Here is a 23,726-nt window from a genome sequence, read left to right on the forward strand (position 1 = left end):
CATTGGACATGTTTGATTTCAAGTCGGCAGCAGAGGACTTTGCTGCAATGAAAAAAAGAAGAAAATAAAATGTTACCTGGTAGCCTATAGGCAGTGGTGGATTTAGGTATGGGTGACATGGGCAGCCGCCCAGGGTGGCATCTTGCCAGGGGTGGCACGAGGTGCCCGCATAAAAAAAATTCAGAATGGTGACATTTGCACAATTGGTTTTCTATCCCTCATTTACACGTCACGTCAATGATATCATGTCACCGTGTGGGTCAATTAACCTTTTCGGAGCGGGCGCCCTGATTCTAGTTTGTGAGCTAGGCAGGCTACTGCATGGGAAGGTCTCCCACTCAGAAGTACGAGATGGGGAGGGGGGCGGGGGTAGGTTGACCTCAGGTCTCCCCACTGGAAGCCCAAGGTAAAGGGAGCGAGGGAATCTATCAAATAGTGCACCTCTAACTTTATACAGTACTAACGCAATTAGTAAAATCAGTCAGACTACAAAGTGCTACCAAATAAACTATTTCAATTCATTCATAATAGTGTGAATATATAGTTTCACAGACACATTGTTGTATTTTTTTCTGGTTTGTGTGAACTCGTTAAGAATAATGTAAAACCAGTCTGCACACCACCAAGGTGAATTGGTTTAGTCTGGACTCTTGGTTGACAGTGTTCGGGGATGGGTAATGTATTGATGCTGAAGTGCCAAATCAACACAAATGGATAAGAAAAGGTCTAAGCCATCAGGTGCCCAGTTTAGGAAAAAGAGGAAAGAAGAGGAGAAACGCGCAAAAGATAAAAGTATACAGCTATGTCATCTCTTTATGAGTATAATATTATGCATGTAATAGGCTAGTATAATAATTATGTTTGTTAACTTATGTTGCTTGTTATGCTATTACACATAGGGCAAAAATATTCCGTTTTCTGTTCCACTCGCTTACATAACATTGCGATATATTTTCACACATCATGATAATGTGTGTAGCCCGCAGCAAAACGATTACAGCGCTGAAGGGGGGGTTTCACCCAGGGTGCCATACAAGCTAGAACCGCCACTGCCTATAGGCTACATTTGATGCTATTTAGGCCTAGCCTTTTTTTAAACAGGCTACAGATGTTATAGGTTACAGATGTTTTGTAATAGCCTACATTGTAGCGGCTAATGTTGAGGTTTTGCTCAATTGTTATTGTTCATTTTTCTTAATCATTACTGTTCATTAAATAGTCAAACTGATTTGAGGTCGTTGTCATTCTTTCGTCAACCTAGGTGTACAGTATATTTGCGTTTGTAACATAGACTGTTACTGAAACGTGACCGGTAAGTTTCATATTTGTCTGGTAAAATAAATTCTTTCCGGACACCTGACTGGCAAGAAAAAATATTTTGGTGGTGTTCGTCACTTTTGTTTGGCATGCAGATGAAGTGCAATGTGTGTTAGCAAGAGAGAATTCAGTTTCCAATCACGAGGTACAGGCACATGACATTTTCCTACTCTAGGAAGTGAGAAATGCATGGATAGTTGAGATCTGATGCTCCAGGAACAAGTCAGTGTTTTATACGGCCTCAGTATGAGCCCTCAAAGCATATTTAGGAGGTTGTCTTGGACCAATTAATGTATTTATATCTTTATGAGATGCTTTTATTTCATACGATTCCATAAGTGATACCTTCAACATTATTGCTTTCTACCTCCTGTGCCCTGCACAAACAGAGAGGCAGTCTGAGCCCCTTCTCTCTTTTTGAATGAGAAAAGCATTGTGTAGTTTGTATGGCACCTTGATTGCCATGATCAGGAAATCGCAGCATAATATTATTAATATTATACTTATAATAATGCACAAAATAACAGACTTTTCAGTGTGGTTTCCTGCTATAGAAAAGGAGGTGAAACTCACATTTAACTATAAATTTGTGCTTAAACAATAATTTGTCTGGGTATTTGAAAAAAAAAGAAGTTTTGAAAACAATGTTTTGGTGTATGATATATTAAAAGTCTGGGTGAATTTTCTGAGGGCAACAGAAAGACTAGCTGACATGTGCATCCCTGAAAATCCCTTGTAATGTATAATTTTGTATAATTTGAATATTTAACATCCTGAGCTGCCACTGCCCTGAGCTTTAATGGCTGTACAGGAATCCAGTGGCATCCCTGCCAATGTCCAGCAGAATTATTCTCCTTCCCGCTGCGGTTGATTTCACCAGTATAAAAAAAAAAAAAAAAAAAAAAGCTGACCTGAGAGGATTTTAAAAGCCCTATGCAGTGACCATGCCTAAAAAAGAAAGTGTTCAGAAAAAAGTCCAGTAGCCACAAGGTCAGGCCTTGCCAAACAGGACTAGATTAGCATGCCAAGGCCAGTCTCCAACTCAACGGGGCATCTGAGCCATAGACCACAAGGTTGGCACGTTTCATCATCAGGGCAAAAAACAATTTATTTAAAGTGATATTTTCATAAAGTAACACATCATGTAATGATGCAGTTAAACTAACGGCTGTAAAGTTAGAAAACAAAAACAAGGCATTGCTCAAATCTACTGTTTCAAAGGGAGCTGTAAACTTCTTTTGGGAACACAGGAATTTCATACACGGCTTATGCTGCTTTTCTATTCATAACCTTTCGCTTACCTTCAAGACAATATCCACTGGCTTCATGTTACAGTTCAGGATCAAATCTCATAAAAGAAGCCCTATTTCCCCTGAGAGAGCTCTGGAGATACAAGTGTTATTTCCACAGGTAGTGGGTTTGTTGGAATTGCTCTTTTTTAATGTAAGGACTGGAAAAAGGCACAGATTCCATTTGAAAATCTGACTGTTCCAGCACTCAAATAATGCAGTTCGCTCAGTCTAACGATGTTGATCCAAACAATCAGGGTAAAAAATAGAGTCTGGGATCTGAGGATTAGAGCGATGCAAACATTAACCACAGAATGCCATAAATTTACAGAGGTGATGCATTTAAAGCTTTTGTTTAGCAGTTGTTTTCTTTTTTTTCCAGAATGCAGGATAGAAATCCCACAGGTGATGGCTGAACTTGGACCCCATTTTCTTTCCTTTTCTGTTATTTGAGTCTCACCCAAACCTGGGGAGAGGAGCAAAATGAGAGAGTGAGACAGTATTGAGCGGGAGCCAATTCCATTTCACCTGTAACCTCATGCAGCTGTTGGTGGGAATTATTCCTCCTGACTGCTCATCAATTAGCATTCCAGCTAACCAGTAGCGTCAGTCGCACATCCACTCTTTCATCTCTCCTTCCAATCTCATTGACCACAGCAAAGGGGCACAGACTAATTATCTCAAATAGCAAAACAGCTCCATTGCATGAAAAAAGAGAAAACTATTCCAGTTCAAAAGGGGAAAAAAGGACAAAGATCATATTTTTGTCTTTCTGAATTCCTATAGAAGATTGAATTGCTGCGCAGACAAAGGGGAGCCAGGTGCAGGGATATTAGAGGGGATGCTGGAAAAAGGACTGCTTCTATTTGTCAAACACTGTTTGCGCAAATAACAGACAGAAATTGATCTCACACAAAAGAGGATACAATTAGACTTGACTTCTACCACCACTCTGTTTTTAGATATTTACATTTAACCAATCATTTATTTTAATTTCCACTGCATCAGCTCCCATCTTTTCTTAACTGAAAGAAGATCTAATTATGAACAGATTCATATCTTATTAAAAACCTCTCCTCCCGGCTGGCTCTCTGCCAATCTCGTCTAAAGTCATTGTAAGGAGGAATTCAGCTGTTGCTAACTCGTCATTAAAGATCGTCATCAAACAGTTATTTATCTCCCCATATCACGTCAAGGGCTAATTCATAAAAGTCTGGTCTGAAAAGGCAGAGTACCAGGGTTGAAGAAGACTAGGTCTTTTTTATACTGGAGGATGCAAGAGTGTGTATTTGATTGAACATGGGAGTTTGCTGTGCTAAGTGCATGGGCACACCATTTGGTGGAATTGAAATAAAAGCCTCCAATTTGACAGGCTTTGCAGCATTGGCAGAAATTCCAAGAAGACACCAAAGATCCAGATGGGGAGGGGGGCACTTACCTTTGATGATGTTTGCAGCAAGTAACTGGGGAAGTGGGGGTGGGGGCAGGGAGCAGGGGGTGGCGAGATGGCTGGCGGTAACCGAGGTGCGAGGATGAGTTGTGCGCTCACCTGGTCTCCAAAGGGATGTTGCTGTTGAGGGCCCAGCTGTTGTGGAGCTGTCCACCATCCGTCGGGGTGCCGCCCGCATCTGTGGCCTGGCTGCGTGCCGGCATAGTGTTCCTCTGAAGCGGTTCGGGGGCGTGCGGGGCGGGCCGGGTGCAGGTGCAGGCGTGCGGAGGGGGTGGCGGAGGGGGGAGGGGCCTGAAGGTGAACTGGCCCTGCGGACTGCTGGGGAGTTCTGTGAAGGCAGAGCAAGAAGCTGGGTGAGCAGGGAACAACTAGGAGGAGTTAATCAGATCTCTACAGCGTACTCTTACCTCCCTCTCTTTTAATGTTCTACATCTTCTGTGTAACACATGATGTGGAAATTCAGTATACAGATTGGTGAAGTATGTAGTACATTTTAAAAACCTTTGTCTGTATTATTGAATTTTTAACATGCCATGATGTCTGTTTATATACGCCAACTCTGAACAACGTGAGTGTCTGGTGATGCATTTACCCCTCAGGTTTTTCGGGGTAATTCAAAATCCTGCAAACCTTATTCCCTAGCTTTGCACATCCATTAAAAAGGATGAGGATATGTTTCACTCCCATGCTGTCAGAGTATAGTATTCATAACCCAAAGCTGGTATAATTATGCAGTTATTTCAGACTTCTGTGACCAATTTATCACCATGGAAACTACCCTGCAGAAAGCAGATGCTTAAAAAAACAGAATGCAGAGGGAATCTACTTCTCATTCCAACCAGCTGCATCTGCATCTCACCAAACTCAATAGTGGAGTCTGATCCACTTAATGAATGTGATAAGAAAGGCTCATTTTCTGATAAGGAATGAAAGCAGCCATGAGTAGCCCATGTAGAGGAATGAGCACATTTGACCACATAGTATCAGACTGGGAGCAAATCACTGGGCAAGTCAGTCCATCATTACTTTACATTACTGACCTCTAAACACAGCAACACTGCACATTTCTAACCACGGGACAAGACTGACAAGACCTTTCATTTTTCTTGCTCTTCTGTGTACTGCACTGCGGCATAGCCACTGTCTTTGATTTACATTTACATTTCAAGATGTTCAAGATTTTCTAATATTAATAGATAACGTATTATTATTATTAGTATTATTATTATTAATGATGATGATGGTAATAAAACTAATAAAACAGAAATGACCATTTTCAAGCACATGCACACTAAACACTGGAAGATTATTACACAGAAATACTAACAGAGTTGTGTTTCTTGAAATAACAGGAATCTGTGTAACACAGGCAAGACCAATTGCTAGTCAGTTAGAAGTGCTAATTCAAGAGCATAATCTAAGTCTCAGATTTGCGCAGGATCAGGACAGATCCATGAAAGCAGAATGCAGGGATGGACAAAGATTAGAGTCTTCATATGATGGTGGATAGTGACTTGTCACTTTGCTGTTCTCATGGAGGTGGATGGATTATTATTTATGTTATGTTTTTGTCAAAAATGGACAAATACATATTTGTATAATTATACTTTATACATAAATATACAGTACATCATGCCATCTAGGGAATAGAAGAGGGAGAGGGGGCATGCCACTGGATACACATTACAATTTGTTCCCTTCAGCAGCTCACCACAACAAAATGTGCAATGTACAGCTGCTTATAATGCAGTCATATGGTGTCATGCATGCACTGGACTTCATGCAAGCAACAAACTGGAGCTGGAGCGGATTATTATTGCATACTGCTGTAGGGAGATCTCTTACCACCAGACCCCATGGAGATAATGCTGTCTCTCAAAATTCAGTTATTTTCACATGATTTCCAAGCTTTACTTAGATAAAAGGGAGAAAAAAAATCTTGAGCAACTATTCCAGATTTGGTCTACAAGACAGCCAGTGTTTGAGTTCTGAGGATCAGCCTAATCAGCAGGTGTTATGCTACAGCAGTGTGGCAGGATTTCAGTCAAGTCAGGGACTTATGTCAAGAACCTCTTTCCCTCCAGCCTATATCAAGAAGGATAATTCCCAGCATGGAGCAAATCCCTGACTATTGGGCACACCTGTTTTAGCTTAATATCACAGAAGGAGTTACTGCAGGCAGGTATGGGAGCACCGTTATTAGCTTCCTTCTAATTCTTTGATTTCTGCCTCAATCATGTTATACACCCTCCAAATAGGCCTCTGGTAATCAAATTATGAAGTCAACAGTCTATCAATCCTTCTCACTGAAATATTACTTCCTGCTTTGGTAATGCAAAATGTGTTATTTAAAACACAAAACATTTAGGGGGAATACCTACAATAAAGTCTGAGCCTTGAACATTTTGTAGTTGTTGGAAATCATATAAGATTTCCAAAACAGGACGTGAACTGAATGGCGGTTCACAGTCATACTGAGGAACCAAAACTGAATATCCTTGAGTTACTTGAACCAAGAAACTTGCATGTGAGATGATTTATTTAATTTGGATAATGGAAAATCATAAATATAAGACAGCCTTAATGACATGGTAGAGCTTTGCGAACCTGGTTATAAAACATATCACCATGGCAGAAACCATTACCTCACCAATAAACTATAACTTGACAAATGTATTTGGCTGTTGCTGCAAGATTAAAACACAATTTTGTTAGATGCCACCATGCAATTCTCATTTGGGTATATAATGACATAGCAAACTATAGCTTCCTGCAGCCAATAAGCCTTTACTCACTACATATGACCTGAGTAACTGCTGCTTTTTATCAACCAATCAGATTCTTCCATGTAGCTGTGCAGTATTATTAGCAGTGTAATTCAGCCCACACATTATCCGAGGGTCCAGGGGACTGAGAGAATGTATTACACTATATTTCATTGTGAGTCTGTGAATTAATACTGACAATTATAAAGTTACGCAGAAAACACAGATATGAATCAAACCTGAAAGTCACTTTCAAGTAATGGCAAACATAACTACAACTGATGGGATAATGTTCTAGAGCTGGATCAAATGTAATTTATTTTTCTTGTTGATTTACTTGATAATTCCTATCAATCCAGTTTAGATTCAATCTAAACAAAAGCGTTGTTGATAAACAGGAAATGGAGCTTCCCATGAAGCCAATCTTACAGATAACAGAGGTATCTTTCAGTCTAACAACCCACTGCCCTCTACAGTCACAAAAATGTTACCTTTTGTTTACTAAATTGCCTTCGGGGGTATTGTACAACAGATTCCACAAATGTAATATAAGATATACAGTTCGACATAACTATCACTCAAGGAAGAAATTATGACCAATGCCTATTCAGATTTTAAAACATGAGCTGAGTTGGTCCTTTTCTTCAATAGTTTTGTCACTATGTATTTCAATGATATGTGGAAGTGCATTTTTAAGTATGTGTCGTTGACACTGCAATCCACTGCAAGATAACATCTCCTATCTGGCGCTGCTCAGAAATCTCAGTGAGTGACAGAGCAGGAGCCAATCAGATAAAAGCAGCTGAGAAGCACAATGGTGCAATAGAGGTCCTAACTGATTTAGGGCTTAGAAGAATTAGGAAATGACCCCTGAGTGCAAATCAGAACAACTACAACTTGCCACTAACATATGGGACAAACCATGCTATGTTTATCATACATAGAGCTGTATTCACATTTGTGGTTTTCATTCCACAACTTTTAAACCATTTTAGTACAGTATGACATCACATTGGCTTTTAAGATCAGGCTGACAACCCTGGAAGCCCATGTAGAAAAGAGCACAAGGGCATGGTGTCCTACTACATTGGTACTTAATTCATATACTCTTTGTAATTAAAATGCACAGCATACAGTAAAAAAGTATTGTTTTTCTTTTTAAAATTCAATGCAAGTCAACATTTTGATAACATTTTCAAGACTGAACATGATACAACTTTCCACAAAAAAAAGCTAATTCTTTATTCTTCCTTGCAAATGAAATGTGTACACAGACAAACATTCCACAGTTACCAGGTGAAAGAGGGTCAATTATGTGTTTAATTACAGTAGTCTTGTTATGTCAACATTTAATGATGTAAAATACTATGATGATGAGCACAGGTGACATATAATGAATCAGGATCTTTCTTTTGAAGTGATTAATTCTTTTTAATATGTGAGGTACTGGGATGCACTGTGTCCCATGTATCTGTACAGTGAAAACGAAAGCCTCTTCTTTTTCTTGGATGTGCAAAGAAGAGAAAATTGAGAAGTAAATATTGTAAAACTGAGAAGTAAAAAATTGCATTATGTTTTGCTGAATTACCGCCGGCAGAAAGCAATTGCCGGCATTTTACGTATTGATGTTCTGGGGCGACACTAGATTGCAGGACACTGAGTCTCCAAGATGAAAGACTGAACTCCAAAGTCACTTTAGATTGCGGTGCTTCAGTTTGGTTTACTGAGAAAGTGCTTTTATTGTCACATCACACTCTGACCATGTACAGCCTCACAGACCCAGCTAGCAGCAGGGTGTCCATTCACCACAAATGATCCCAATTCTGTTGCCCACTGAAAAAAGTGTGCATTTCAAGGCTCTGAACCCATGAATTTCAGGGAATCCTGGGGGGAGGCCAACATGGTTGCGCACATACTCTGACCTTGATTTGTGTAAATAGAGTGGGCCACATGTTCACATAAATTACACTCTTATCCAGAGTGACTTACATACTGTAGATTACAATTTTAACCATTTACTTGATATTTACTGAGACAATTGTGGGTTAAGTATCTTGCCCAGGGGTACAACAGCACTGCACTAGCGGGGAATCAAACTGGCAACCTTTTTTTACGAGCCCTGCTCCTTACCACTACGTCACACTGATGCCATATATTTAAAATGGGTGCTTTAAATACTGTCCACTGACCCTCACAAACTCCTCTCCCTTAGCCAATGATAAGCGTGTGACTTGTGACAGACCATAAGCATTCTAAAACAATACCATGCACGTGAAGAGCAGAACATGAGCCCTCCATCCTTAGAATAGAAACCACTCCAGTAGCCACTCTGGCATAATTGGTCGTTCAGAGAATCAATCTTCTAAGTGTCCTAAAATAACCCTCCTCACAGCTCCCTGAAGATTGTTTTAGTGAAAAAGGGTACAGAGTGAGATGTCCTCCTACTTGACAGCACAATAGTCTTGTTGCTGCCTTTGCTTCGTGAAGAGAAGTCCTTCACTCCAGCTTTGTTATTTTGGTGGCGGTCGAAAATGAAGACGTTTGCGTGTGTGCCGTGTCAGGATTTCAGGAAACAGCCCATGATTGTGGGTATTAGATCAGTAATGCTCTCCATCCTGACCATGGCTCATTGCTGACCTTAACTAAAGATCCACTGTGGAAAATTTAATTACCACTGTTTTCCCCAAGGGCCAGAGAGCAGAGAAGACCGGGTTCACTTACATCACGGGACCATCCTTCTCAGCGACCAGCTACGCCTGATACTGGGTCCTTCTGTCCTGACCTAACTAGCGCTCCCCTGAGTTCAGTTACTAGGCAACAAAGGTTGATGAGGTACATGGGTGAGAGGCGCGAGTGGATACCTTGCAGGAGAGACTAGAGTGAGATCATTAATCTTAGGTGCCCTTTCAGGTGTGTGGGTTTCTGCTCTGAAAACACGCATACAAACTTCTGGCTCCATTTGAATCACTCAGATAAATGAAGTGTGGCATTCTTCAGCACAGACTGATGTGCGCCTGTGAATAAAAAAAAAATCTACCAAGGTCTACACAATGTTGCAAAAGAAGTGTTTTCTACCAAAAAAGAGATTACATTAGATAGGCAGAAGCTTACACCTCTACTTATTAACATTTATGTTATAGCTTTCCTCAATAAGTCAATAGAATTTAATATGAAAAGGCCATTTTAATTTAATTTAATTTTTTTTTTTTTATCAACTACTATTTCTAAGACCCTTCACCAAGCATGAGAACCATTTATTTAAAGGTTATTTACAAAGACGCATCCAGTAAGAGAGAGATAACTCTCATGAGCTGATCATCACTATAGATTTCAATATCATACATATGGGACAGGACTAATGACAAGAACTAAGGTCAGTGTGCTTCAAGGTCAGTGTGTTGACCCTCATTTTAAGTCTCTCCAGTGTGCCAACTAGCCATTAACTGAGTCCTTTGAAGAGCTGGGGCCCAAAATGACAACTGCTCCATGAATAGAGAGACACATTTTCTTTATGTCCAAGATCCCAATATAGAGGACTGGGAATTCTGGGAGCATTACGTGCGCACTCCCCGTCGCGTCCCCGACCCAAAATGAAGCTACGAGAAAAGCTAATTACAGAGGCTTGTAAAAAGTCTGACCCAGTCCGTTTGATGGACATTCAGAACCGAGTATTGACAGGAACCACAGTGCTCGCGTGACAATTTACCAATTATGTTATTAAAGCTCCTGTGGTGCCATATCTCTAAAAGGGTGACTTAGAGCAGTAATGGGGGTACACATTAGCCCCAGCCCGAGTCCAGAGAACATGCATAATCCTTTAGGGGGAATGGAGCTGCCTCTCTCCTTTCATGTTTCCCATCCTGTTCTGTCTGTATTTTACAGCAGACAGCAGAACAAAAAGCTGGCACTGCAGCCCATTTTCACCCTGGCTCTTTGATGTAGCAGACAGAGAGCATTATGCATGGGCTCCCATACTCTTGACATTTATCCTTCAAAACTCACCTTCCTTCTAATATGCTAAGGGAAAGAGAGGAGGGACATTTGATACAAAACAATATTGACATTTGTTTAAACACACTCACACACACACACACACACACACACACACACACACACACACACACACACACACACTCTCGCTCTCTCTGTCTCACAAACATACACACACACACACACACACACACACAAATGGTGTTCTGAGTATTTTTCCCCTCAACTGACAATTTCATTTTGCATATAACAGATTCACTATACATATGCTATACTAAGATATTGACAAACCTCAGACATCATATCCCATGTTTGACATTCCATTTCTAAAAAGATGTTTTTGGGCACAGATATTTGAAATTTCTGAACATAGATATTTTGACGTTTAATTAACTTGTCGCCAATCACTGTCAGCTAATCCTGGATAACATCAGTTTGGTTACAGGCAAAAGTGTTAGAATGGCTTCTCTCAGGAAACTGAAATCTTTCATGTATAGATGTCACACATCTGGAGCAAAAGTCAAGTTTTATTTGTATGGCAAGCTATCACATGGCAATTCATATGCAATTCATCAATGAACTTATAAATATTGTTTTTGTTGTACTGTGTATCTTTGCCTATGCTTCACATTATGTTAAATTAATTAGCAAATGCCTCCAAATGAGAAGTAGGCAGGTGGTAGTCCAGATATACCGATCAAAGATTATTATTGCTTACATATTTGAACAGGAATGAACTGAAAGGAAAAAAAGCCCTCATTAATAGCTGATAAAAAACAAACAAACAAAAAAAACTCCTCATACCCCTTCTCCCACCCATACACACACATGCACAGACACACACCTACACATACACACCTACACACACACACACACGCGCACACACACACACACACACACACACACACACACACACACACACACACACACACACACACAAATGCTGTCTTCCAGTGCCTGATCTTTGTTTACACACTTCTTAGCTCCTCTGTGTTAGCTGGGTGATTAATGGCCCATTCAACCCTGGAGAGATTTGTGGAGCAAAGGATAAATTAATGATATAAGAAGGATCCAGTATTGAGACTAGGAGGACTTAAATAAATACAGAAGACTAACGGTGTGATTAGACATAGTGGGCCAAATCTGAAGATGGCATTCGGAGCAAGCTTGCCCAGTTCCAGATTTTGACTTTGCTCGCTCAATGTACAACACATGAGGGGGGGGGGGGGGGGGGGGGGGGGTGACAACAAGGACGTCTGATAAGTGGGCTGGCAAATGAGGAAGCCACTATAAGGGCACGCAAATCAAAGCAAATCACTACTTTCACAACTACATTGATCAGATACACAGCTCTTTCCAAAGTTTAATACTGAGAGCCACTTGGACCACAGTGCTTACGCTGTAACTCTTTGTCTTAAGAGGCTGTCTTTAAAGCATTGTGTCAGGTGTTCCGTAATCAATACAAGCTACAAATATCTTTTATTCATCATCTTAAATTAATGCACAGAAGCCAACCAAAGGACACTTTAAGCTTTCAGTGGCATCAAACGTTTATTACATTTTTTGAAAAGATGATTTCAAACAAAAAATTCAAATATTCCGAGACGCAAGATCAAAAACTCCCACTTAACTGAATTGCACACTGTCAGCAGAGGATGAACATTAAATCTTCGCTTTTAAGCACACTGTTATTCTCATCTAAGCCCTTCGCAAATCTTGTTGGAGCCATATAGAAGTAAACTAAAGCAATAGATGAGATCTCTCTGACAGCACCATGGCGCTCAAGTCACGGATGCTTCTGCTTCACTTTGCCTTTGATTGACAGTGTGGAGCATAGTTTCCCTTCCCTCGCACCTATTTTTTTTTCAGAGATCTAGCATCACATTGTTAAAGGCAATGAACATGTTTCATTCCAGATCTCTTTGGAGTCTTTACTACAGATCAAATCAAGCCTTTTTTGTAATTGTGCATTTGTAAAACTGTGCTGCCACAAAGCACTATATTCCCAAGGTGTACTCGACAAAAAGGGAACCATCATGTGAATTCTACAGCAAAGAAACACGGATCATAACACGGAGCAGGGAGATGACACACTGTTGTAGTGTTCATGGTGACAGTGTGTTTGTATATGCGTGTGTGTTTTTATGTTGGTAGTGGGAGCAGGGGTTGGACATTAGATGGGTCATTACACACAGCACAGAGAACACTATTGATTTTACAGGGTCTTTCTCACAACCTGAACCTATGAGATTAAAACCAAATTCATCCAAAATGTGTTTGCTGCAATGAAAAGAGCTGAGGTTCATTTGCACGTCTAAACATTATTGTCTGTTTAGAAAACTCAATTCTGCCCCCCTATCTCTCCCATTCTGGCAGAGTAGTAATCTCCACACTTCACACCTCTAATTGAAGACATGGTCCTGAGGGCTTTACATGTCCCTTTAAACTAGATGTTGACTGGCATCTGGTAACTATGTGATTCAAGTCTTCTTCCAATCAATGGTTCCACTTAGGTGATTAAGACCTGAATTGGATCAAAGACCAGAAAACCATGGATCTCCAGAGAAAAACAGAGTCATTGCACTGATTGCAAAAATGTCTCTTTTTCAAGGGTAGCTATTGGATACAGAACAACACAAATGATACACTGACACTGAAATATGAAAACAGACTATTAACAAAACATGTATGACTGCCTGCAATGGTTTCAATACTGACGCTCCTTTACTTTCTTTCTTTCTTTCTTTTTTTTTACAACTATGAATGCACCAGAAATCATCAATCTTGCAGTCTACGGTCATTATACTGGTATCATAACAGACATTTTATGACAGAGCTCATAAATGACCTCTTACAGTCAAAACCATCATTACAATTTCTCTTGTTAAGTAGTCAGCAGATTAGATAATAATGGATTTTTACTCACTTTGTGAAAAGAGTAAGTTTAAATTTTAACACTTCAACCTCCACCCACTTTGAAAGGGAGAATAAAGAACTAAGGACTAAGGACTATGCAAGTACAAAATGCTTTGGTAAAAGTTATATTGTATGCCAAATGACTTCACACACACTGTTTTCTTACACTGTGTTAACAGTATTTTAGGATTGAGAAAAAGAAGAAAAGAGGCTGACAAATGCATTATGGACTTGACCAGAAGGTGATTTTGAAATTAATGTCCTCTTGACAGCTTTCACACAGTCAGAGGAATTCTAGAGTATGAACAGGGTTGGGAGGGTTACTTTTAATATGTATTCCACTACAGATTACAGAATACTTGCCCTAAAATGTAATTTTTAACGTAATCTCTTAGATTACTCAAGGTAAGTAACATAATTTAAATACTTTGGATTACTGTGTTTTTAATTTTTAACAGTGCTTTTAAAGAATGTTCATCTGACTAAGGTTCTGAATGGTTATTTATAGAATGTTCACTTAGCATTGTTGTGGCTAAGATTTTGGCACCCCCGTGTTAAGTCTATGGGCATTTCATTGCAGTTTCTTCAGATCAATTCAAAAACTGTACATTACATGTAAACATGAGTTAGAAAAGGGACGAGCCTCCCCAAATACATTGTGAGTGAGAAAGGAGTAGCTTATCAATTTAACGTATAATGTGCGTAGTGTAAAATTGTTGGAGTAATTGCAGTTTTGAATGTGAAATGTCACTTGTTTTGTCACTGTGTCTACTCGTTAGCTAGTTAGCTTTAATACTATACCTACTAGTCTTCTAGCTAGCTGAATATCTAATCCAGTGCAGCAAAACTATATAAGATAGCTAGCTAGCAATCAATATTAGCTAAAATAATGAAAAAGAGAACTTACTTCAAGATGCTTCTTGAAGGTTGACTCTTTTGATGTGGATAGCAGCTTGGTTGCTGGCAAACTTGTACTGTTATATTGCGACCTTTGCCAAATTTGAAAGTAAAGTGGTCCTGGTATTTCCATGACATAAACGCGTTGCGCTGGTTGCTTTCTGTCTCACTCTGCATTCTACTGTCTTGTGAGTTAGGCAGGTTGTGTGTTTTTTTTCTTCTTCTTTTTTTTCATGAGGGGCATATGGAAGATACACCCTGGAGTTGCCTATCATTGGATAGATTTTCCAGCTGAATAAACATTAAATAAAAAGAAAAATGAAATTAAATGAAAAAAAAAAACATCCAATGTAATCCCTTCAGTAATATAAATGTTTTTATGTAACTGTAACTGTAATTTGATTACCATCAATTTAAATGGTAACTCTAACAGAATACAGTTACTCATATTTTGTATTCTACATATGTAACGCCGTCACATGTATTCCGTTACTCCCCAACCCTGAGCCTACAGTAGAAGTAATGTGTTATGAATTTTGGTGTTTGTATCTTTTTCTGCAGACTCTGTGTTCTCAGACAAAATACAGTTTGTCTTTCGACTAAACTAAACAACTAATTACCAGTAATTAAGCACAAATGAAAGTATTGTTTAGATACACCACTATCAAGTGTTGAACTCATTCAGGCTATTTAGAACCATGGACAATGTGGACACGTGTAATATGCTTGAAGGAGAATGTTGGCAACAAGATGATGCCATTATATTCCATATAACATTTAGGTTGCATTGCCAGAAACACATGCATTCAACCTCAAAATATTGTAAGTAGCTTTTGTATAACAAATAAATTATGTGAAACATAGGCCTAATGGTCTTTTAACTTCCCCTGACTGGTCCGTGATTAGAATACACTTTCAGATGTTTTGTTATACTGTCAAATTAGTTCTTTTAATTTGTTTTTTGGAAAGTTGGAGGATGTCCATGATGATAATTATGTTGAAGATGATCAGCGGATGGAATTGCTCTGCAGTTTTTTTTTACATGCTTGTTCAAAAATGCCATTTTGGATTATTTACTTAAAATTCAACTTTCTGCTAAGATAAATGCTCATAAAATTTTGTGCATCACCATTTTCATAGGAAAGCATGTAATTCATCATTTCCTTAGTATCAAGTAAAGTAGCAGAAAGACAGCACAAAATGCTTGGAAATTCTGTTAAACTGATATGCTCTACAAAGATTATTTTAGCACTTTATCTTACAAAATTCATTCTGAACATCAAAATTGAATATTAACACGTACTTACTGAAAAGACTTACTGAAAGTCATGAAAATTATAAAATGACATAATTTGTGCCCTTGTGCATTTAATAGCACTCAAGTTAACAAATCTTCCCTGCTATGGAATATTTAATGTATTGAAATTATCACCAGCTTTGACATAGAATTTCAAAGGGCTGTGGTAACCCAATAAAATCATACCATCCATACTCCTGCACAGTTTTTTGTAACCTATTTGTTCATGTTGCAGACTGTACTTAAGAACGATAGACATTTTTAGCTATAAATAGTTGTTGATTTCAGACAGAGGCTTTGAGGCATCCCTAGATGTGATTGCTGCTCTATGATAGGACATGAATGGTTGCTGTGACATGATAAACAGAAGAGTGAATTTGAATAGAGGACCAACATGTAACATTTTAAGGGGCGGAGCAACGCAAATAGCCTTCTCTATAAATCACATGATAAGGGTTTTTTCATGTCAAAATGACAAATGGGATTAAACAATATCTGTTAAATCTTACAAAATTTGCTAAATGAGGAGTAATTGTCGGTTAACGGAAACCATGGGGACCACATGTACAAAGCAAGGCTATTAAATCATTAATGACAGTAGATAGTGTTGCGCTCTTTTTCTCAAAAGTATGCTCTTTGATTTTTAAGAACTTCACAAATTTTATAATTAGTCAGGTGACTGTGCTGATTGTTTAAAAAGTACTGATAACTGAATTCCTCCAGCGACACCTGGAGGATAATGATTGAAATACAGGTTTAAATCCACGTTGGTCAGGTGGTCGAGAAGAACTGAGGGCCCTGGATAAGATTATGCATAATAGATAAGTATGGAACAATGCATTCTGTGTTCAGTGCAGCATTACATTTTTATACAGTTAAGTCCAAAACTTGAATTAAACTAAAATAAAACTTGACCCAAATTCAACTGTTGACAAAAGCTGGATATATGAGGTGCATGTTTGTAAACACAATTTACTGTCCTATTTAAAGAGGTAGTCAGAAGGGTAGTAATTCACTAAATGACAGTAAAAAAAACATATGTGTTTATTAACTTCCAGTGGGATATAGTTATAGTGTTTTTATATGCATAGCCCAGGAGAATTTGTCACTACATCCTAAAATACCTGCTCTGTGACTCTGTGTCATGCACTATATAGGTGCTCACTAATGTTAAAAGATTTAGCCAACCATGCAGGGATACCGTAAGGGGGGGGGGGGGGGGGGGGGGGGGGCTCAGGACGATTCCAAGGGCCCAGCACTGACAGGGGGCCCTCATAGAACACTATTATTATTATAAGTAAGTTAATGCCAGAGGTAAGTTAATGTCATTAAAATTGTAATTTTATCTATTAAAAAGTTACAAATGAAACAAACTTGTGGTTTGTTTATCCATTTTTGACAAAAATTATCAGGATAGCCTTTATATTTCACCCCTCTCTCTATTCATTGCATGGTTCAGTCTTGCGTAGGTACACTTTCCAGCAACGATTACAGAGCGCACGAGAATCTTTGCTTGCCAATAGGTGTGCTTACAAGCAGAACAGATGGTGAACTGTCAGAAGATTTGACATGGCATCATCAAAGAAGTCAGGATATCAAAAACGAAAAGCAAGGCAATAGAAAGCTGAGAGGGAGAAAAAGAGTTGACAGTCACCCAATTTTTTCCAAAGAAAAGTATATTTATTTATGGACCTTCCTTTGGTGCCCATTAACACGTAGCTACCTAGCCAACATTACCATTGTGGCTTAACCACTGCCTGGATGATCTAGTTAATTAACAAGTTTAGTTAATTTACAGTGCAGTGTCAGTGTCATTTTGCTTAAATATTCGGTAGGTTAACTTTATCACCACTGAAAATTAGATGAATGCAATTTTGGTCCAAATATAATTAATATAGCTCAGTAATAATATATTTACAGAGAAATCCAGAAGTTAAAGGTCTTTGGGGTTAAGGCTCATACAAACTGATTATGAATATTTTAATGTATGCTTTATTACCATGTGAGCAGCTAGCTAGCTAACATGCATGGAATACAAGTTTAGCTAATAGCTCATCTAGTTCTTCCAGTAATGAACATTGACAACTGGCTCATTAAAATATAATGGTTAGATAGCTAGACAACATTTAAGCTAGCTCATCTGGTGTAAAAGGGGTATTGCCACTTTTGTCACCCTTTTTATGATTTTTTTTTTTTTTTCAATCAAGCACTGCTGCTAATTAAGGATGCAGTTCAGCTCATTCCAAATCAATCAGCAGAATGTTAGTGTCTTTTTGCTAGAAAATAACACTAATGAGAGATGCCACTCCTGTACCTCTTGACCATCCATACATCGATGACATTAGGCTAAGTATTAGGTAATTATCACTAGACTACACTAGAGCTACCAGTCTACAAATTATTAAACTTTGGGTCATCGAATGGGTTTTCTAGGTTGGTGGGTGGTCTAAGAGTGGGGGGCCCTATATTATATTCTTTCATAGGGCCCAAAATTTCTAGCGACGCCCCTGCATCCATGTTTTAAAAAGAAAACACTGACCACATGACAACTGTGCTGTGTACGCCAAAAAAAAAAAAAAAAATATGAAGGTAAAGCCGGCATGAAATTTAATATACACAATATTCAACATACACGATACAGATAAGATGATGTTCTTTTTCAGACCTGGTTGATGGAGAGTAGCCCTCCAAAACTGAATTAGCCACCATTGGGGTGCATTGGGGATCCAGTGATAGGTTCCCTCTGTGCATTCATAGATTCTGTTTTCGTAACAGATATTCAGCTTGGTATGCTTAACACTGTCACATGCTTAAATTTTCCCCACAAAAGGGGCTAAGATGTCTACGTTTGTAACGTTGTGTGTGTAAATCAGTTTTAAAACCTTGTAAAAACAATCTTCCTACAACCAACCATGGCCTCCTTCCTGAACACAGAAGTGCAGAGAACAGAAGGAACACAGAGCCTGATTCTAGTTTTATCCGCAGTCCTTTCAGGCATTCTCAGGTGCACTCAAGACTCCATTTCTTTGTAGACGGAATGCTCACAATGTCTCTTGTGTGTGTGGATGATAATGTCTGTGACGGTGACAATAATAATATAATAGTAACGATAATAAAAAAGTAATAACTAAGAGAAGAGGAGGACACTTTGGAGAGCTGGCTTCTATAATTAAATCAGTTAGGCAGGACTGCGTACTCACTCCATGGACTTATGTCACTGCCACCTGCTCCAAAGATTATCAACTCCACTGTCCAGACAATACAGAGCCAGCCAATTCTCCAAGGTATGCTGGAAGAGTCCCTGCTTTCAGCTGACAATGAGCCTAAGGCTTGAATATGTATGAGAAAAGTTGCAATTACAGCAGAGATTCTAGTCTTGGGGAACAAATAAATAAATAAACAAATGCAACTCAACAGCCAAGAACTCTATGACAAGATAAAAAGCACCTTTTAGACGACTGACAGTGAAAAACAGGCATTCGTGAAACTCATACAATTCCTTCACTTAAGCACGCTGCCATTCCTATTCGAAAAATACCAAAGCCACCCTGGCATGTGCCGAGGCTAATTATATTGTCTTGCCCTGGAGAGAAATGGATTGAAATAAATGCAATTCCATCTCACAGACACTTTCAATGGATTCCCTGGTCTATAGCATGTGATGTGAGTGCTTTCAAGACATACACACGCGATTTAAAGGGAAACCATGGTAAAGCAGCAGAGTTTTCGCATGCAAGGAGACATTTTTCTCGCCAGGCTGAACAGGGCTACACATGCACACATAAATCACGTGTTTGAAATGTTTGAAATGAAAAACCCACTGGCTTCAAATACATGTGACGTTGCTTGCTTGGGAGAACTGGAAGTGATTTCGAACAGAAGTAAGATAATACCTTAGCATGGGAAAAGGGTTCTCGATAAACCAGGTTATTGTCTACTGTGCCTGTGTACAGCTGTTTGAAATAATTCAGGTGAGAAATGACTCTTGTACCAGATGGTGTGTCTGTGATAAAGTGGTACTGCTGGCGGCTCCATTATTGATCCCCTTTTATAAAACGATACACAAAGGTCACAAGGAAGTCTATCCATTTACCCTTAGTGTGCTTTTACTTGCCCGTGTCAAGAACAGATAGATTGGCAGACACAGCGACTATTGTGTCTTAACTGTCTGGACCGGTTGTGCACACCGTTCTTTTGCTATCAGTAAAAGAGCTTTAATTTACCATAGTGAGACTCAAAGAGATTTTATGGGCCTCCTTTTTCTCTGAGTATCTGATCTGATGTGCATTATTTACTGAGGCAGCTTATCTGTTCCGGACACTAGCATTCTCCGTGGTCCTTACACAATAGGAGAGAAACAGCAGTATGACCACAAGGGGAGGTTTAACCGCAGTCTGCGAACTGAGCAGCCCTCCCTAATGTGAAATGAATTATTCATACAAAATGTCCCATGTAAGAATTTGAAAAATAAATGCAAATTACATGTAATACATTCTAAAATGTGTCATATGTCAATGTGTCATTACAACTATGGAAATTATAGCCACTTGAGTAAGGTAGCATATATATATTCCGTATATTAAATATATATATATATATATATATATATATATATATATATATATATATATATATATATATAATGTGATACATATATAATGTGTTTTCAAGACACAACTTCACCTTCTCGCAACAGATTTTCAGTCCAACAGTTCAACCAGGATGCTCTGAAAATGAAACACAAGCCCAACGAATTTGGTATGGTGCCATGTGTCACCATGGTTACATACAAGGCTTGCATCTTACAATAGTGGCTCTCCCAGTATCTCCTACGCAGCCTACGCAGTTCTGCAGCCTAGCAGAACTGTCACAGAAACCAGAGACCAATGGTTGGCACAAGCACACTCAACCATATGCGGTCATACGGGGCGTCACACAGAAATGATCAACCACAACTGTTTCAGCCAAGCAAAGTCACACCCATGGTCTAGGATGGACTAAGGCAAGCTGTAATGGGAGCCAGCATTGAACCTAACCAAGTGCAGTAGCTTTCCCCATATGAACTGCACCTATGAAAATGCAGATGGACCAACAGATTCATTCATTCAGCATGCTCTGTGGAGCTGCCAAAACTGTTCACTGTCCATTCAAAGCACTAACAGCAGGGTAACTACATAGAAATACTGAAAAAAACATGAGTTCTGGTTATAAATAATGCATGTCTTATATGATGCGCATCCTCATATAGAAGATTCAATGCGAATTTGTCAATGTGTTACTTCTGAAAGCCTGAAACATTACATTTTTTTGTAGACAGATATGAAACGCTCCTGCCTTAAAGAGCATACAAAGCACTCTGAACAGTTACTAATATATTACCTTGTAATCTCTCAACATATACAAATTTAGATAAAGTGATACATCAAATTCCTCAGAAAATGGTTGTTAGCATTCAAAAATTCAACTGGAAAGTGTGTTGTTGAATACCCTGAGCAGAAACTCAGTGCATGGCCTTTACAGGGTCCAAACAGATACCTCCTCTGACTCTAATGTGAAACCCTAGAATATGGACTACTGCATGATTCCTGAGGCTGTTAAGAAATGACTCCACATTATCAATTACTTTATTGATTATTGACGTTTATCGAAGACACAGACACTTACCCTACTGCCACTGAATGCATTAGCGTAAACGAGGAAAATCAGAGCATTACTGTCACTTGGGAACCAAATACTACATGCTTAGACTTAAGTCTGCAGGTTGTCAGTCTGCGAGCAGACCCCCAGCCTTCGGCTATCTGTGAGCCTTGGAAAATTCCCACTAAAAATTTCATTTTTCAAGCATTTCAGTTCAAGAAATCATTTCTCTTGTGCAGTCTTGGGGTTTATTTGATTGCAGCATTTCCTGGGGCATGTCACAAAATTGTGGTTGCGGAGACCTGTTGAAAGAGAACTGTATTTGCAAGACTGTACTTGCAAGACCCGGCTGTCTTCGGTTTTAAGGAGGGCAAATATGGCATGCCCTTTTAACACTTTGCCTAGAGAGGAGCAATTAGTTGGAGAGTGAGGAAATTGCATGGGATTGCTTTAAAATGAGAGCGCTGTGACAGCTTTTGACAGCTTCTTGCTGTTCCCAACTAGTACACATCTGTTGTTTCCAGAGGGTCTGTCATCTTCTGAATTATTTATTTATATGTTCAAATTTATTTTTCTATAAATTTTTTTTTTTTTTCTCATCTCCAAACAATGTGCATATTTAGACAGTATTGGCATTGAGGCAGATTCTGAAGTTTTAAACGACATACTCTCCGTAAGTTACTTTATGTATAACAGGCAAGTTATTAACCCTCTTTCTGAATCAAACTCTGTAATATGGCCCCTGCAGTTAAACGGGAACAGCAGCTGTATGTAAAAAGCACGTGCTAGGTTTTTTATATATGTGGAGCATGTAGGATAGAGTATAAGTCAGTTTGACCACAGTGTGCTCCTGGGGGGGAACACAGCGCAAAGTGAGACTAATCAGACATGGCTTTTAGCAGAACCTCAGAGGACTCTTCTCTGCTATGCGTTTAGCTGGAGCTCAGAGACCACAAAAAAGGGGAAGCGGGGGGGTTGGGGGGGGGGGGTAATTCGGGTAATTAAGAGATGTCAAACCCTTTCCATCATGGCCGGTTCAAGGAGGTCCATGGAGTTTAGTGCCACTGACGCACAGCCAGTTTGACTGCATGTGTGCCTCGCATGTCCCCCACCATGATGCATTCATTTGGCCCCCTTCTCACGCCGGTCAGATTGGCAGGTTTCACCGTGCGCCTGACAGAGGCAGACACCCATTATTACTTTATCTAACTATTACTCACCCTCCATTTAGGAGGAGGGCTTTACTGCTTTCTCCACGAGGCCATTGTTAAAGTGACAGCCCTCTGCCGGGAAAGATGACAACCTTGCGCTGAAGGGCAGAGCTGTCATTGGCCTGGACGGAGATGTGCTTCTTCCAGGGATAAAGGCTCTCTGGGCTTTTTATAGGGGGTTAAAGCAAAATTACGGATACATAGCAAAGACCGGGCATCGCATTCCCAACGGAAATGAGTTTCCAGTCAAAGGAGCTTGTGATGGAAATGGCTATATATGCCTGCACACGCTCCTCAGCACAGAAGAGCACTAACGGCCTCTGAAGCCATGTCCTCTAAGCCCTTTCCCACCATCCGTCTTTTCACTGGTGTGGATCCCTTGGTAAACACATCCGGTGTTGCCGCGGCAGCAGAGTAATAGCCACCGCGCCATGAGAGTGCTAAAGGACACAGCGCTCAGTAAAGTGACACTTGGAGGAGCAACCTGCCCCGACTTCAGCACTGCTTGTAACTGTAAGTGTTCCTCTTTAATAAAACACACTGCAGCGCATGCTCTCCCCCTAATAGAATTGTCACCAAATCCTATGCCAGCATGCATTATTCAGCGGGCATTTAAGACGCGGTCGTTATGGGCCATTTAACGAGTCCTGCCTCCTCCTCAGCAATGGAGCGCGGGGGTCCTGGGAGATGGGTGACTCCAGCAGACGGATCAAAGGTGTCACACCTGCCCCCGCTCTCCATCTCCCCGGTGACCTGAGAGGAGCCGGGCACATACAGTGAGACACGTCATGTCACGCCGCCTCACCAAAGCGTCTCTGAGAGGACGCAAAAAATGGTCCCAGTGCGTTCAGGTACAGCCTGACAGGTTGCCACAGGAGTGAGGAGCGCTGGTATTTAGATTCCACGCCAAATGTGTCACGACTAAATTACAACTGAAAGTAACAAAGGGCCGCAGGA

At 39.8% G+C, this 23,726-nt stretch overlaps 1 protein-coding gene across 1 annotated transcript in view; it reads right to left on the reverse strand.

The window, feature by feature from the left end:
• The window catches only part of tenm1 (teneurin transmembrane protein 1), a 214,038-nt gene that overhangs the window by 100,546 nt on the left and 89,766 nt on the right, over nucleotides 1–23,726 (reverse strand). The window contains exon 4 of the mRNA XM_036523629.1: nucleotides 4,156–4,384. Within this exon, the coding sequence (XP_036379522.1) occupies nucleotides 4,156–4,384 (229 nt within the window). The remainder of the gene's footprint in view (nucleotides 1–4,155; nucleotides 4,385–23,726) is intronic.

Source organism: Megalops cyprinoides, chromosome 3 (genome assembly GCF_013368585.1).
Source record: "Megalops cyprinoides isolate fMegCyp1 chromosome 3, fMegCyp1.pri, whole genome shotgun sequence".
Classification (NCBI taxonomy): Eukaryota; Metazoa; Chordata; class Actinopteri; order Elopiformes; family Megalopidae; genus Megalops; species Megalops cyprinoides.